The sequence below is a fragment of the Urocampus carinirostris genome, chromosome 16, assembly GCF_059441175.1.
Source record: "Urocampus carinirostris isolate Australia breed hairy pipefish chromosome 16, RoL_Ucar_1.0, whole genome shotgun sequence".
Classification (NCBI taxonomy): domain Eukaryota; kingdom Metazoa; phylum Chordata; class Actinopteri; order Syngnathiformes; family Syngnathidae; genus Urocampus; species Urocampus carinirostris.
The window spans coordinates 22,560,778-22,573,675 of record NC_142364.1 but is presented as its reverse complement, the minus strand read 5'-3'; the positions used below and the strand labels follow the sequence as shown (position 1 = coordinate 22,573,675).

General features: G+C 37.4%; 1 protein-coding gene across 2 annotated transcripts in view; it reads right to left on the bottom strand.

Moving 5' to 3' along the window:
* The window catches only part of brinp1 (BMP/retinoic acid inducible neural specific 1), a 214,025-nt gene that overhangs the window by 102,059 nt on the left and 99,068 nt on the right, over positions 1–12,898 (bottom strand). For both annotated transcript variants that reach the window (XM_088356051.1, XM_088356050.1), the window contains one exon: positions 7,131–7,300. In XM_088356051.1, the coding sequence (XP_088212177.1) occupies positions 7,131–7,300 (170 nt within the window). The remainder of the gene's footprint in view (positions 1–7,130; positions 7,301–12,898) is intronic.

Below are 12,898 nucleotides of genomic sequence, written 5' to 3'. Positions count from 1 at the left end.
CGGATTGATCAAAAATGAAACCTTAGCAAAAATCAAACTAACTGAAGAGCACACGCTTGCAGTTTGTTTGAGTAGAGAATCAACCTCTCAGCTGAGCACATTTTGCATGGACTTGCCTCTTCATATCTTTCTGATTTATGTTTTCCCCTATGTTCCTGCTCAGACCCTATGCTCGGAAAACCCTGGTTATACTTGTGATCCCAAGAGCCGAATAGAAATCCGCAGGTACGAGAGCATTCTCCATTCGGCCCCAGTGCTGAGCTCAGTGAGATCGCTGAGCTCCGATCTGCAACCTCAGTAGACGTGTTTAAGGCTAGGCTAAAAAGACACTTATATTCAATAGCTTATTAATGATATTGACCTGATATTCTTGTCTTCTTGTCCCAGAGGGAGAAGGATGAGCCTGGTTGTTGCATGGTGCATGCATTTCGAGCCATTGTACTGGCACTTGGACCTTATGTACGCTGTCATCTAGAATCTGCTGCATTGGTCAAGATTGGTCAAGAACAAGAACCTGTCAACTGGGCATTCTGTTATCACGTACATTTTGTGTTGATGTCTGTGTATTGTCTTTGAATGCCCTTCCAAGATATTTTTCAGCCTGGTCATCTTGCAAGGGGGATTACCTCATCTGCGCCCCTTTTCTAGGTCTCTTAGTTTTCCTCAGTCGACTCGCTGCTTCTATGTAGGTTTTTGATCAGGGAATGGTGTAATGGTAGTCTGTAGTTTGTAAAGGCCCTTTGAGATGTATTCTGATTAAGGGCTATACAAATAAACATGAATTGATGCAATCTCCAATCAGAGTTGCAAATGACTCACTACATCCCAATAGATGTTACATCCGGAGCTCAATCCTACTTCTTTCCCCTCGAGCGTTCCTTCTTAAAAAAATAGTAAAAATCAGACGACCTTCAACTTGTGATATAGGCCTTACGTTTGTCATATCGGACAACCACTTCGTCCACTTCCGCGTTCCCTCAACACCACTCCCGGTCTTGCCTTCCCTCAGAAACTGACTCAGCGACTGCTGTCAGGTTTGTTTAATTTCGCCACGCTCCACTCGGCGCTACCTGCACTCTCGTCTGCCACGCTGCCTTAATCCTCTTGTCACTCAGCAACCGAAAAAAATATATAAAAGACAAGAATGTGTATAAAGGGTCAGGAAGAAGACTTGAGGAGGGAGGTGAAGGTGTAGTTGTGCACTATACTAATAATGTAATATAACAATTTAGTTCTGATAGGAGAAAAACAAAAAAGTTCAAACTTTTATGTAGTGAAGAAGTACTCCGACTCGTTTTGCAAGGTCGTGTCGAAGCACATTAGCAAAGTTTTCACAAAGCCACACTGAGGTGACTGAACTATAAAAAACACACAAACTCTACAAAGTTCACCTTAAGAACAAGAGGAAGAAAAAGAACACCAGAAACCACTTTTCTCAATATTGTAAAATTGAAACATGTTACTCCCTATAAAAAGTTAAAAAGGTATGATTATTATTATTTTTTTAATCATTTATTATTACAGTCATTCGTAGTTTTTCATTAAATTCAGGGGTTCCCAAACTTTTTCCTGTGAGGAATACAGAACCTTTGCTTTTTATGATAAGGGGACAGGGTCGGTTTGTAACAGAAACAAGTGGGACAATTGATTAAGGGCTATACGAATAAACATGACTTGACTTGACAATTGTAAGTGTGCCCAAATGTAAAAATGTATTGATTTCAAGATAGGCACAAATGAATATTTCCGGATTAATCACAATAAAAGTCAGAAAATAAATAATAACACTATTTATGATACTGTCAATAATCAAATAAAATAGTGGGTTCTTGAGATAAAATGTCCACGTAATATAAACTCTGTATTCTGTTTTCGTGTTTTAACAGGTGCAAGGTCCAGCTTCATTGTCAGAGCACTGATTCACCGGTGGTATATATGACTTGCAAAAAGGCTTTTCATTTCATAAACACACTATTTTAAGTCACAGTACCATGGCTGGTACCGTGACTAAAAACAGTGTCTACAGCCATTGTTTGTCACTCATCTGTGATCAGAATATTCTGCAGATAAAACTATCCGAAGAACTGCGTATTTTCTTTTGATAACCACCCTTCTGCCCTGACCCGGGAGAAGAATATGATATACAACACTAAATTGAATGTACTTTTCTTTCAGCATCTTTCTGAGTTTGAATTGAACAGGAAGTTAGTTTTGAAGCAGCCAAATTGTTTCAACCTCTACAAGGGAAATTAGGGGAAGGAGAGCCTGTTAAGTAAGCTTGCTAGTGGGGATGATGTAGATAAGAAAACGGCACTATATATTTATAAAAAAAAAATGCCTGCCACATGTCGCCATCATTTTTAGGAATTTTGTAATTAACTTGGCACTATTAAATGATTTGGGAAAACTTTTATTAGCAGTTGATACCAACTTTAATTAGTAACAAGCTTTTGTTTTTTATCATTATAATTAGTGCAATGTGATTGGCTGCACAAATATATAGTAAAACAAAGTATTAATGTAGGAAATTGCCTAAAAGGAGAAAAAAAAAAAACAATCTCAGATGAAGACAGAGGGATACAATAATCAGAACACAGATCTAAGTCTACACTGACTGTTGTGGTAAGCACACTCCGTTGTGTATTTTATTGTTGAACTGTTTTTGTTTGTTGTGAAAAAAAAAAAATCTGTAATACAGTAGCATATGTCTGCTTGACCAGTTGTCTGAGTTGAGACTGCGGATTATTCTACAGAATCAAGTATTGGTGTAAACTCCAGAACAAACTGCGAAACACGGTTACAGCTAGTATTTCAGCGGCTTGTTACATTGTAAATAAGTTAATCAGTTAAATCGGACTGTATGGAAAGACACAAGAGAGTAAAGAAGTGCTGATCACCAGCTGGTTCTTCCATGGATTATCAGGTCCTTTAAGGGACTGAGGCAGCATTGGGAGCAAAAGCAATAGCGGTCTGGCCTATTGCAGCTAGGCTATGTAACGACTCTCACAAGCTGCCCTGCAGACTCTAACCCTAACCCTAACCGATGTCAGATCCATTACCCATACAATAGATGACCTGGAGCTACAACTCATGGGAAACCGCTATGATTGATACAGTTGTATTTTGACTATCACGGTTACCTGGCTTGATTCAATAAACGAGATGCTACTGTGCAGCTAGACAGCCGCTCTCTTAATTGCTTTCTTCCACTAAAATGCCAAGCTCTCCAATTATTTTGTACTTTTGTATAATGACAATATAGACCATTCAATCAATTATGTGCTCTGTGTTTTTATTTGGATACTTATAGTTTTTATGTTGTTACAGTTGTATACTCTCAGTCGGTAAAGACATCATCTCGGTGTAAGTTTGACCCTAGATGGATTTTCATTTTTTGGGGGATCTTGGTCCCCATTAACTGCAATAAGGAACGGATTAGTGTGTCTTGAGTTTATTTATAATCATTTTTTCAAGGCACACTCATATGCATGTAAACCATTGCTAACAGAATCTAACTTTTTTTCTCACCACAACAACCTCACACAGGATTTAATCTGTTTTTCCTCGATTCATACCGCCTTTGCCGTTCATAATTCTGAAGCAAGAAGAAGCAGACATGAACTTTTTGAGCTGAATCACGCCCCGTTTAGCTCGCCGCCGGTGATTGAAACATTTCAAGTGATTTACATTCACCGAGGGAGATAACAGGTAGCAAAGGGCGCGGGATTTCATTTTCTCCTGTTTCTAGTTTCATTTCATCGAAAATAACTGCGTGAATGTGGGACTTTGGAAAGCCAAATGTGTCTAAATAATCCGGAGCGTCAGGGCTTGAAATAAACGGCTTGTTGCCGGGTGCTTGTAGAGGTCGCCTAATTCCATCTAGCGCTGATTGTGCTTGGTTGAGGTAAAAAAAAGAAGAAGGAAAAGCTATTTGTGTTTCAAATAGAATGGCGGAATTTAAGGACTCTTATCCGGGACACGTTTTGTGTCAGCAAAAGAGTGATTTGGTCAAAAATCTAGGTGTCATATTTGATCCTAATCTGTTATTTCAGTTACATGTGAAACATTTTATGAGAATAGCTTTCTTCCGCCTTCAAAATGTTGTCAAAGTATGCCCAATGTTGTACAAATTTAGATGCTGAGATTATAATTCATTCCATCATTATGTTTTGACTCGATTACTGTAATATTTTGCTCTCAGGTCTCTCAATGTCTAGCATCAAATTGTTGCAGATGGTTCGAAAAATGACTTGACTACGACAAGAAACATTGATGATATTACTATAAAGCCGAGGTATCTCGCCAGGAATTATAACACCCATGTTATTGGTTATAAAAAAATAAAAAATAAAAATAAATAACTCATGTACGTGCTAGCAAGGTCATCGGAGAGAGGCAGCCAGTTGTTCTGGGGCCCCGAGTGCTATTATTTATTCAGCATACGAGGCCTTTTTTCGCCACCTGGAAGGAGTGTGTTTTATATGTGTGGCGTGATACGCTTCATGGTTGCAATGAGAATGTATAATCTGTTATCTAGTCTCTACCGCCTTTAGATTGAGCATGCAAAAACAAGTTGTCTCATATGCAATTATGGAAACATCAGTGATTGCTTGACTGATAAATACAGTGCCTTGCAAAAGCATTGCCCCCAAAATATTTTTTGACATATTGCCATATTTAAGTATTCAAACCTCTAGATGACAAACTCCAGATATTATCGAAGAATCAACATCATGTGAGACAAAAACCTACAAATACAATTTTGAAAAGAAGCGTTGCAAATATATTGGGCCCCTTTGAGTTAATACTTTGTACCACCTTTTGCTGAATAGTATTTCTGAGTATGTCTCTATATGTTTGGCAAATCTTTAAACTGAAATATACAGTATGCTCTTTCTTCCATAAAAAATAGCTTAAGCCCCTTAGGGTTTGATAGTGATCGTTTGTGCACAGTATTTTTTCAGATCTTTCCACTACTGCTCTATAGGACTAAGGTCTGGACTTTGGCATGACCATTCTAACACTTTTATATTGATAGTTTTAGATTACTCCATTTTAGATTGTGTTTTATGTTTAGGGTCAATGTCCTGTTGGAAGGCTAACCTGCGCCCTGTTCTCAGTTCTTTTGAATATTTCAACGGATTTTCTGCCAGAATCGCCCTGCATTTGGCTTTTGACTGGATGGGCTTAACATGCTATTAGTATTACTCCCGTAAAATGTGGATTATTAAGGTGCAACCAATTATAAGCCGCACCCAGTAAAAACATGTTGTACATACATGAGATGTATGCCCACATACAAACATGATATATTTACAAAAAAACATGTTACACAGAAAAGAGTTTTAATAATATACGGTACCCTCAACTACTTTATATTTATATAGATAAGATATAGTTGAGTGTCATCTGCGTAGCAATGGAAACTGAAATATACTTGCGAATAATGTCACCTAATGGAAGCATGTAAATGCTGAAAAGCAGGGGGCCAAGTACTGAACCCTGCGGAACACCACAGGTTACACTAAAGGGCTCAGATGTCATCTCACCATGTTTTACACAGTGCGTCCTATCTGAGAGGTAGGATCTGAACCATAAGAGGACGGTTCCTGAGAGACCAATCCATTTTTTCCAGCCGTTCTAGTAAGATATTATGGTCCACAGTGTCAAAAGCAGCGTTAAGGTCCAGCAGCAGCAAGAGTGATAAAGCGCCAGAGTCCATTACCAGTAGAAGAGTATTGGATACCTTAATTAGGGCTGTCTCAGTGGAGTGGTTAGCCCTGAATCCTGATTGCATTCATTCAAAAAGATTGTTCTCGGATATAAAATTGTAAAGCTTAAACTGTTGGGATTCATTTCAAAATATACTCAACAGAAAATCACCATGATCAGTCTGAAACAAGATACCTAAAAACTATAAAGCCAAGGTAACTCACCATTACATCAACTGGCTGTGTTCAACTTCTTTGAATGTCCGCGAAAATGGCTTTGTTATATCAAGGAAGGACAATCCATAAAATCCAACCGTGAAAAATATCTATTCCAAACACACGATAATGCCGACAAATAAATCGAAATCCACCTTAAACATTTCTGCTTCGTTGGACATTGCTTCATGTAATACATTATTTTCGCCACATTATTCTCGTTTACAAATAAACAGACTCGTAAAAGTATTCCTAATATGGTAGCACTCCTATTTGATTGACATCTTCTTTATGATTAGTCTGTCCATGCTAGTTTTATTCATGCAAAAAGTTACATTAAACTTCACGTCATTGCATAGGCCGCAGGGTTAAAAGCTCGGGAAAAAAGTTGTGTCCGAATTATAAGGTAATTATTATGTTTGGTGCTGAGTTGTGCGCCAAATCAGAATCCATGGGTTCACAGTCGCCCTCTGTCATGAAGCAAGATAATTGCGTGTTTTACTCTGTATTCGCAGACGCTCAGCAGAGTAATTAATACAACAAGCTGCAACGGAAATGTAAACATTTTTCTGTTTGTGAACAAAAACCTGTAAATTTGTTGTCATTGTGGCAACAGAGCGTTTGTATTCTATTAATGCATTTCTTATTTAAATCAATTGGCCTTTGTTCCTAAAATGTTAAAAAATATTTTGTTTTGTAATTATGTTTTTATACTGTTTGCAATGTAGTTATTTAATGATAAACTAAATATTTTAGTGGCTAAAGTCTGTGTTTATTGTTATTATGAACTACTTCAAGTTGGGGAAGGGTAACATATTCAATGATCATATAATTTCCATTTTAAAAGTATAGGATTGGCATCGATGACAACTGGCGTGCATTTATTTGGATCAGATCTAAACCAAAATTCCAAATAATGCCTTCCAGGTACCGAACCCTGCATTCATCTGAGGTTCTACACCACTCTGATTGGGTCCCTGTGACTTATTCAAAGATTCCTACATATGTAATATCACCTTTTTCTCGACTTCCGCTGACATTCAACACTAGATAGTCATCAATGCATACACTCGATACCAATACAGCTGTTACTTCCTTTAGTTTTAGATAAGTTCCAGGTAGCCCTTGTGTGTACAGATTAGCCTTCAGTTGCTATAGTCATCACCACAAAATCCGTACAGTTATTATTAAGGAGCAACCAACCTTGATGGCATTGGTGGAGATCTGGATCTCATGCAGCTTTCTCATTGTGCCGTCACGGTCAATGAAGTAAGACGAGGCCAGCTGGTGGAGCGCTTCCACATTTTGAGTAGCGTTGGCAAGCTTTCTGTCCAGCTTGTTTTTGGCCAGGTACATTGTCAGCGCCTCCTCCCCTGCGAGGGAATACAGTACGTAGGTGCGTGTTAATTACGGGACTAATAGTAATTGGATTCTGGACATTCAAATAAAAACAGGGATCCCTCAATTTACATAAATAAGTCCAAGGTATTCCATTGTTAGATTGCTGTCTCAAATCAGGGACATTTCGCGTGTTACACATGTTTGGTTGTTGTTTTGTTTTTGCCTAGAATAAGACACTTGGGTTTTCAGTGCAGTAGAAAAAAAAGACTAGTGTCTGGCGTAGGAAAAACAAAATTAAGCTACTTTTAAGCATGTTGAAAGCACAAAAGTACAAAGTACACGGTAGAATTTGGAATGTAAATCAATAGAAAACAGAGTCAATTGTATAGTTTTTATTGTTAAAAATATTCAGTATGCTTTTATTTTCAACAGATTTTTGGGTACATCCAATCGTAAATCTGGAAAGGCATTGTGTAATGGCATGGCATGGGCAGTGTCATCAAATTCAAAACATTTTAAATTTGAATAATGAGTATTCATAATGAGTTGACGTTATTTCTTTGCTTTTGTGAATCTTGGAGGCTCAAAGACTCTCTTAAAGGACCTTACATTGTATATATTTTTGATTCTATATTCAAATTATTTGTTTTTGATCAAACAAATACGAGATGGAAAAATAGAATTGCTTCTTTCAAAATTAAGTTACTGTTTAAGAAGTGGACAGATTGCTACAGTTCCACATTTTCGTTCCGCACAGAGCTTCAGATACAAACACGACAACGGAGCATCTCAATAGAGACCGTGTGAGGGGGGGCACACCCCACCCAAAAAAAGTCCTCAAGGAATGGCCGCCGCCAGGCTGTACTTACCCAAAAACATGCCTAGAGAGGAACGGGCACCGGCAGGCTTTACTTACCTAAGAAACCGGCCAAGAAAGAAATAGGCACCACCAGGCTGTATTTGCTCAAGACACACCACATGAAGTAGTGTCCCAATGACTCTGGTGCTTAAGGAATCCAGGAAATGTGAATGTTGTGATTTTAGGTTACCCATATCACTGATTGGCCGTATTTAGAAACTAAAGTAGGATTTTTTTGCAGAAAAAAAGATGAAATTTCGTAATACTCAATCCTGTCAAGCTTATTTGTTTTGAAAATAATGAGCAACATCTGGCTGGAGTAAGTATATGCCTCACTTTTCCAAGAAAAAAAAAACAGCACGTTGTATTGCTTCTATCCAAGGTTGGCACCCATACACTTGCATCATGTTTGCTGTTGGGATGGAATTACTTGAGTGAAAAGAACGGTGCTTATACATGTAAACCTCCTATGCATGCACTTGGACAATGCTAGGACAGAAATAGCAAGTAAGCTGGATGAATGAATGTCGGTTGGATGTTCAGCTCACTTGTAAAGAACCGGACAGTAATTGTCCTTGTTAGTCCGACGTACCCGCATTATCACCGCGCTACAAGTTTCGTCACGAAGGCGGGTGGTACTTTGCCTGTACTATCAGATTGAAGCCTGACGCACACTAATGAGCAGTGTTGATTCGGAATGAAAACGCCCCGCTGATATTTACCAGGATAGACTACTCACCTCTAATGAGAGGGGAGTTTCAAAGCGGCGGAATAAAGTAACACTTCACATTTCGATTAAGCTGGCAACAAAAAGTCAATTCACCTTCAATCCCATCCAAGAGTGTGATGATAACCGTGGAACAGATCGGGAGCGATTGATTCGGAAGGCTGCACACGGACTGCTCAGATCAATACGAACATTACAGTTATGAATGACTTCATCAACTGAATTTTGAGATTTTTAGTAACAAATCCCAATGCTAAGTTACTTGCTTGGATGCAAATTTTAAAGAACTAAAAAATAAAAAAAAAGCTTTCAAAAAACATACTTTCCAATGAAAAGCATTGAAGAAAAAAATAGATACATTTACATAAACTATTAAAAGCAATCCTTAGCGACAAAATATTTGTCAACAGAACACGATTATTTGGCTAGGTAAATTGTGTTTTTCATGAATCGATTATATCTTTTAAATTGTCTTTATAGCCATTTTATAGTGCTTATTTGGGATACACTATATAAGATACATTAAATAACAATTAACTCTGCCAAAAAGTGTTTGCTTTAAATATATACATTTTCCAGTTTCGTGATTTATTTTTGTTCCAGTCAGTTTTTTTTTCAGTATTTTGCTTTTTTGAAGCAAAGGTTTCTTGAAACGAGCAAAACAATTTACTATTTACTATTTTTTTTTCAATTGATATTTTTGGGCTGGAGAGGGATGGGCGCCACCAGGCTGCACTTGCCCAAGGAAATGTTGCCCCAAGACCCGAATTGTTTGGAAAATCCACCGACCTACCACATACAATGTTGGCATTTTTTTTTTCTGAGTGAGGTTGTTGAATAACTGAAATATTCTTTAAAAATAAAAAAAATACAACACATATCCAAGGAATATTTACTCATTGAAAACAAAATAAAATAAAAATAAAATTGGTTTTACATTTTATTTTATTTTGGTAATTCCTTTTACTTTTAACAATATTTTTGCAGTACAGTTTATGTCATGTGAATGATACCAATATTTGAATTTATTATTTTCTTGTTTTTATTGTCATTGATATAAACGTCAATTAGACATGTCTAGGGTAAACATTTAAGACTTTAAAGAGAAAAATAGGTTAAAAATGTCAAGATAAATAGGCAAAAACGATTAACAACGCAACAGTAGGTGGAAGCGAATTTCCTTACGAGGACCAATACTATACATTGAATCGAAATCGGAATGTTATGTTTGTATTTTTTTTCCAGTTTTAGCTGGTTTTGGGTTGTTTTTAAATTAAAAAAAAGGTTAGTTGTTTTCCCCACTTCATGTAGCATGAATAGAAATAGAATGGCAAAAAAAAGATAAATAAATAAATAAATAGACTATCGAATCAGTCTTATCATTTACCAGATAGTGTCAAGATTTGTTTTCTACAAAAAAAACATATACTGTGATCGGTTCATTGCATTTGAACTAAACAGGAAAGAGCTTCTGAACCTTCAAAATCAAATGTGAGAGTGCTGAGCCGTTACCGGTCCAAATATTTACCCACCGAGTGGCAATTTGCATGTCATACATTTGTTTTGTCGACACGTTCTCAAAAGGTTTGCGCTTTGCTCGTTCTATAAAACATCATGTTTATCCACATCTCATTTTGACGAACACGAGGTGTAAACAAGCATATCCCTCTTCAATCCCAGTTGCTTGCGTGACCTCGTCTTTCCAGGATTGTGCTTAGACAAAAAAAGGCAAAGGCGCTAGCCTGCCACTGGGCAAGAAAGCTTGTCAAAGGCGCTCACATCCAAGGCGCGCTCGGATGTTTTATCCGCCCCGAGTGATGTATAAGAATCGGTCGCTTAACTTGCGTTGACCGGGACTAGCGGGTTTTGTGCCTGGTGGCGGTCACAAAATCTGCTTGCCACCCTTGGTGTCACACCAAGTTACTGAAACAGAGTGCAAAATGATGAGACTATTATGTCCATTTGTTTTAGTCCACCACTAAGGGCGTCCGAATTACCATATTTTTCAAAATGTAAAATGCACCAGATTATAAGGATGGCCCCAAAAACCGTTTACCTACATACTGCAATTAGCTACTTCATGTTTAAAACTTTAAACCGAATTTTGGTATATTATTATGTCCCACAAGGATTTGTGGCAAATGTGTTGTCTTGTGACAACTTTAAAAAAGTATCCCAACAAATCAAAATATGCGACAAACTTGACAACAAAAAGGTGCTAATGTGTCAAGAAATGAAACAGAACGTTTCCCATTTAGAACACACTTCTATTCTTTAGCTTATGAATGACCTATATTTCATGTTAACAATATCTTTGTATTATGTGTTATTGCAACATCTGTTGCAGCCTGGTCATCCTGGAAGGGGGATTAGCTCATGTGCGGTCCCTTCTCAAGGTTTCTTGATTTTCCTCATGTTGAGGTTTTTGAGTTTTTCCTTGCCCTAATGTAGGTTTTAGATCAGGGGATTGTGTAATAGTCAAGTCAAGTCATGTTTATTTATATAGCCCTTAATAGTCTGTGGTTTGCAATAATCTGCGGTCAGTGCACATACCTGTCAACCTCCACGGCTCCATGCCCTTACAAACTGTCATATTTTCCCTTACAAAATACACAATAATCTTACACTATATATTTTTTTTCAAAGGTGTTTATTTATGTAGTTTTGTCTGCTGGGGTTGCAGGGGAGTCGAAATTAGGCACTACAGTGGCAGACGCATGTGCACAGTAGCATCAAACGCTAGCTACGTTTGCAACGAAATCAACGATACCGAGATAGAGGCTACCGCAGCAAACTCGCTTGACTTGATCGATTTGCCGTTTCGTGATAGTCGTTGTATATAGGATGGTACCCATAATTGACAAATGTACGTTTTTGCGTACAAATTTTATTGTACGTCGTACACGTCTAAAAATGCATAATAAACGTACTTTGTACAGCAAAAACGTACAGGTTGACAGGTATGAGTGCAGCACTTTGAGACTACTTGTGATTCAGGGCCATACAAATACACACGACTTGAGTTGACTTGACCTTAAAGCATTTTGAATGCTATATTGTTGAAATCCTTAGTTTTGAGAAAAATGGCCTTCCACAATTTAAAACGAAAGTATTGCAATAATAGTATTTTTACAAAACATTTATTTAAATAGACTACAGGGAAATTAAAGGAAAATGTTAAAGGGACAGCAGACCACTTTATGGGAAACGAGTATTGTGGAGTGCAGCCTAAAACGAGTGCTAAAAAGCACAGGGAATAATACTAAATACAGAGACTCAAAGTGAATAAACTGCACCTGTATCAGTTTGTGTATTTCTACCTTATTTTTTTGATCAACATATTTTTTTAATGAATGCCATGATTGTTACCACTAAGAGATGCTCAATAATTCACACTGTCCCGAAAAGGAGTGTACTTAAAAATATCATAGAATGGACATGATCTACTTTCTGTTACTTTCCAAAGTTGGGAATCATTTCCGGATGCAAGAACAAATCATTTTAAAAATGCACGAATGTAGCATATTTTTCCTGTCATTAGCTGTGAGCCTGTGTACAAAATAATCAAAGCAATGCGGACATGTAAAAAATCGAGATAGAAAAAAGACATTTTACAATGTTCCAGGCATCTCTTAAAGGTAAGTTACATTGATATGTGTGTCTGCAAAATGATATGAAGAGTATGCCACACTACCTACTTTATTATATATATTTTTTATTTTTCAGTTTACTGGATGGCACATGCTGCCCCCCACAGGCTAGTTTTAAGATCACACAAGAGATGACTCATAATTGTTGGTTGGGATTTGTAGCACATATGCTTATTTATTTTACATTTTTATTTTTCCTATGTTTAAATTATCCTCTGACAAGATAAAATCTGTATGTGTGCCACCTAATTGTATTCCACTTCTTTAGGGGGATCGACTACTGTGTGAATCTTCATAAATATTAGTGCTTATTACCTCATCTTTAACAGTAAATTACTATTACAGTCCACCCTGTTAGTTCGTAATCACAATCAATGCGCTCAGGTGGTGCTTT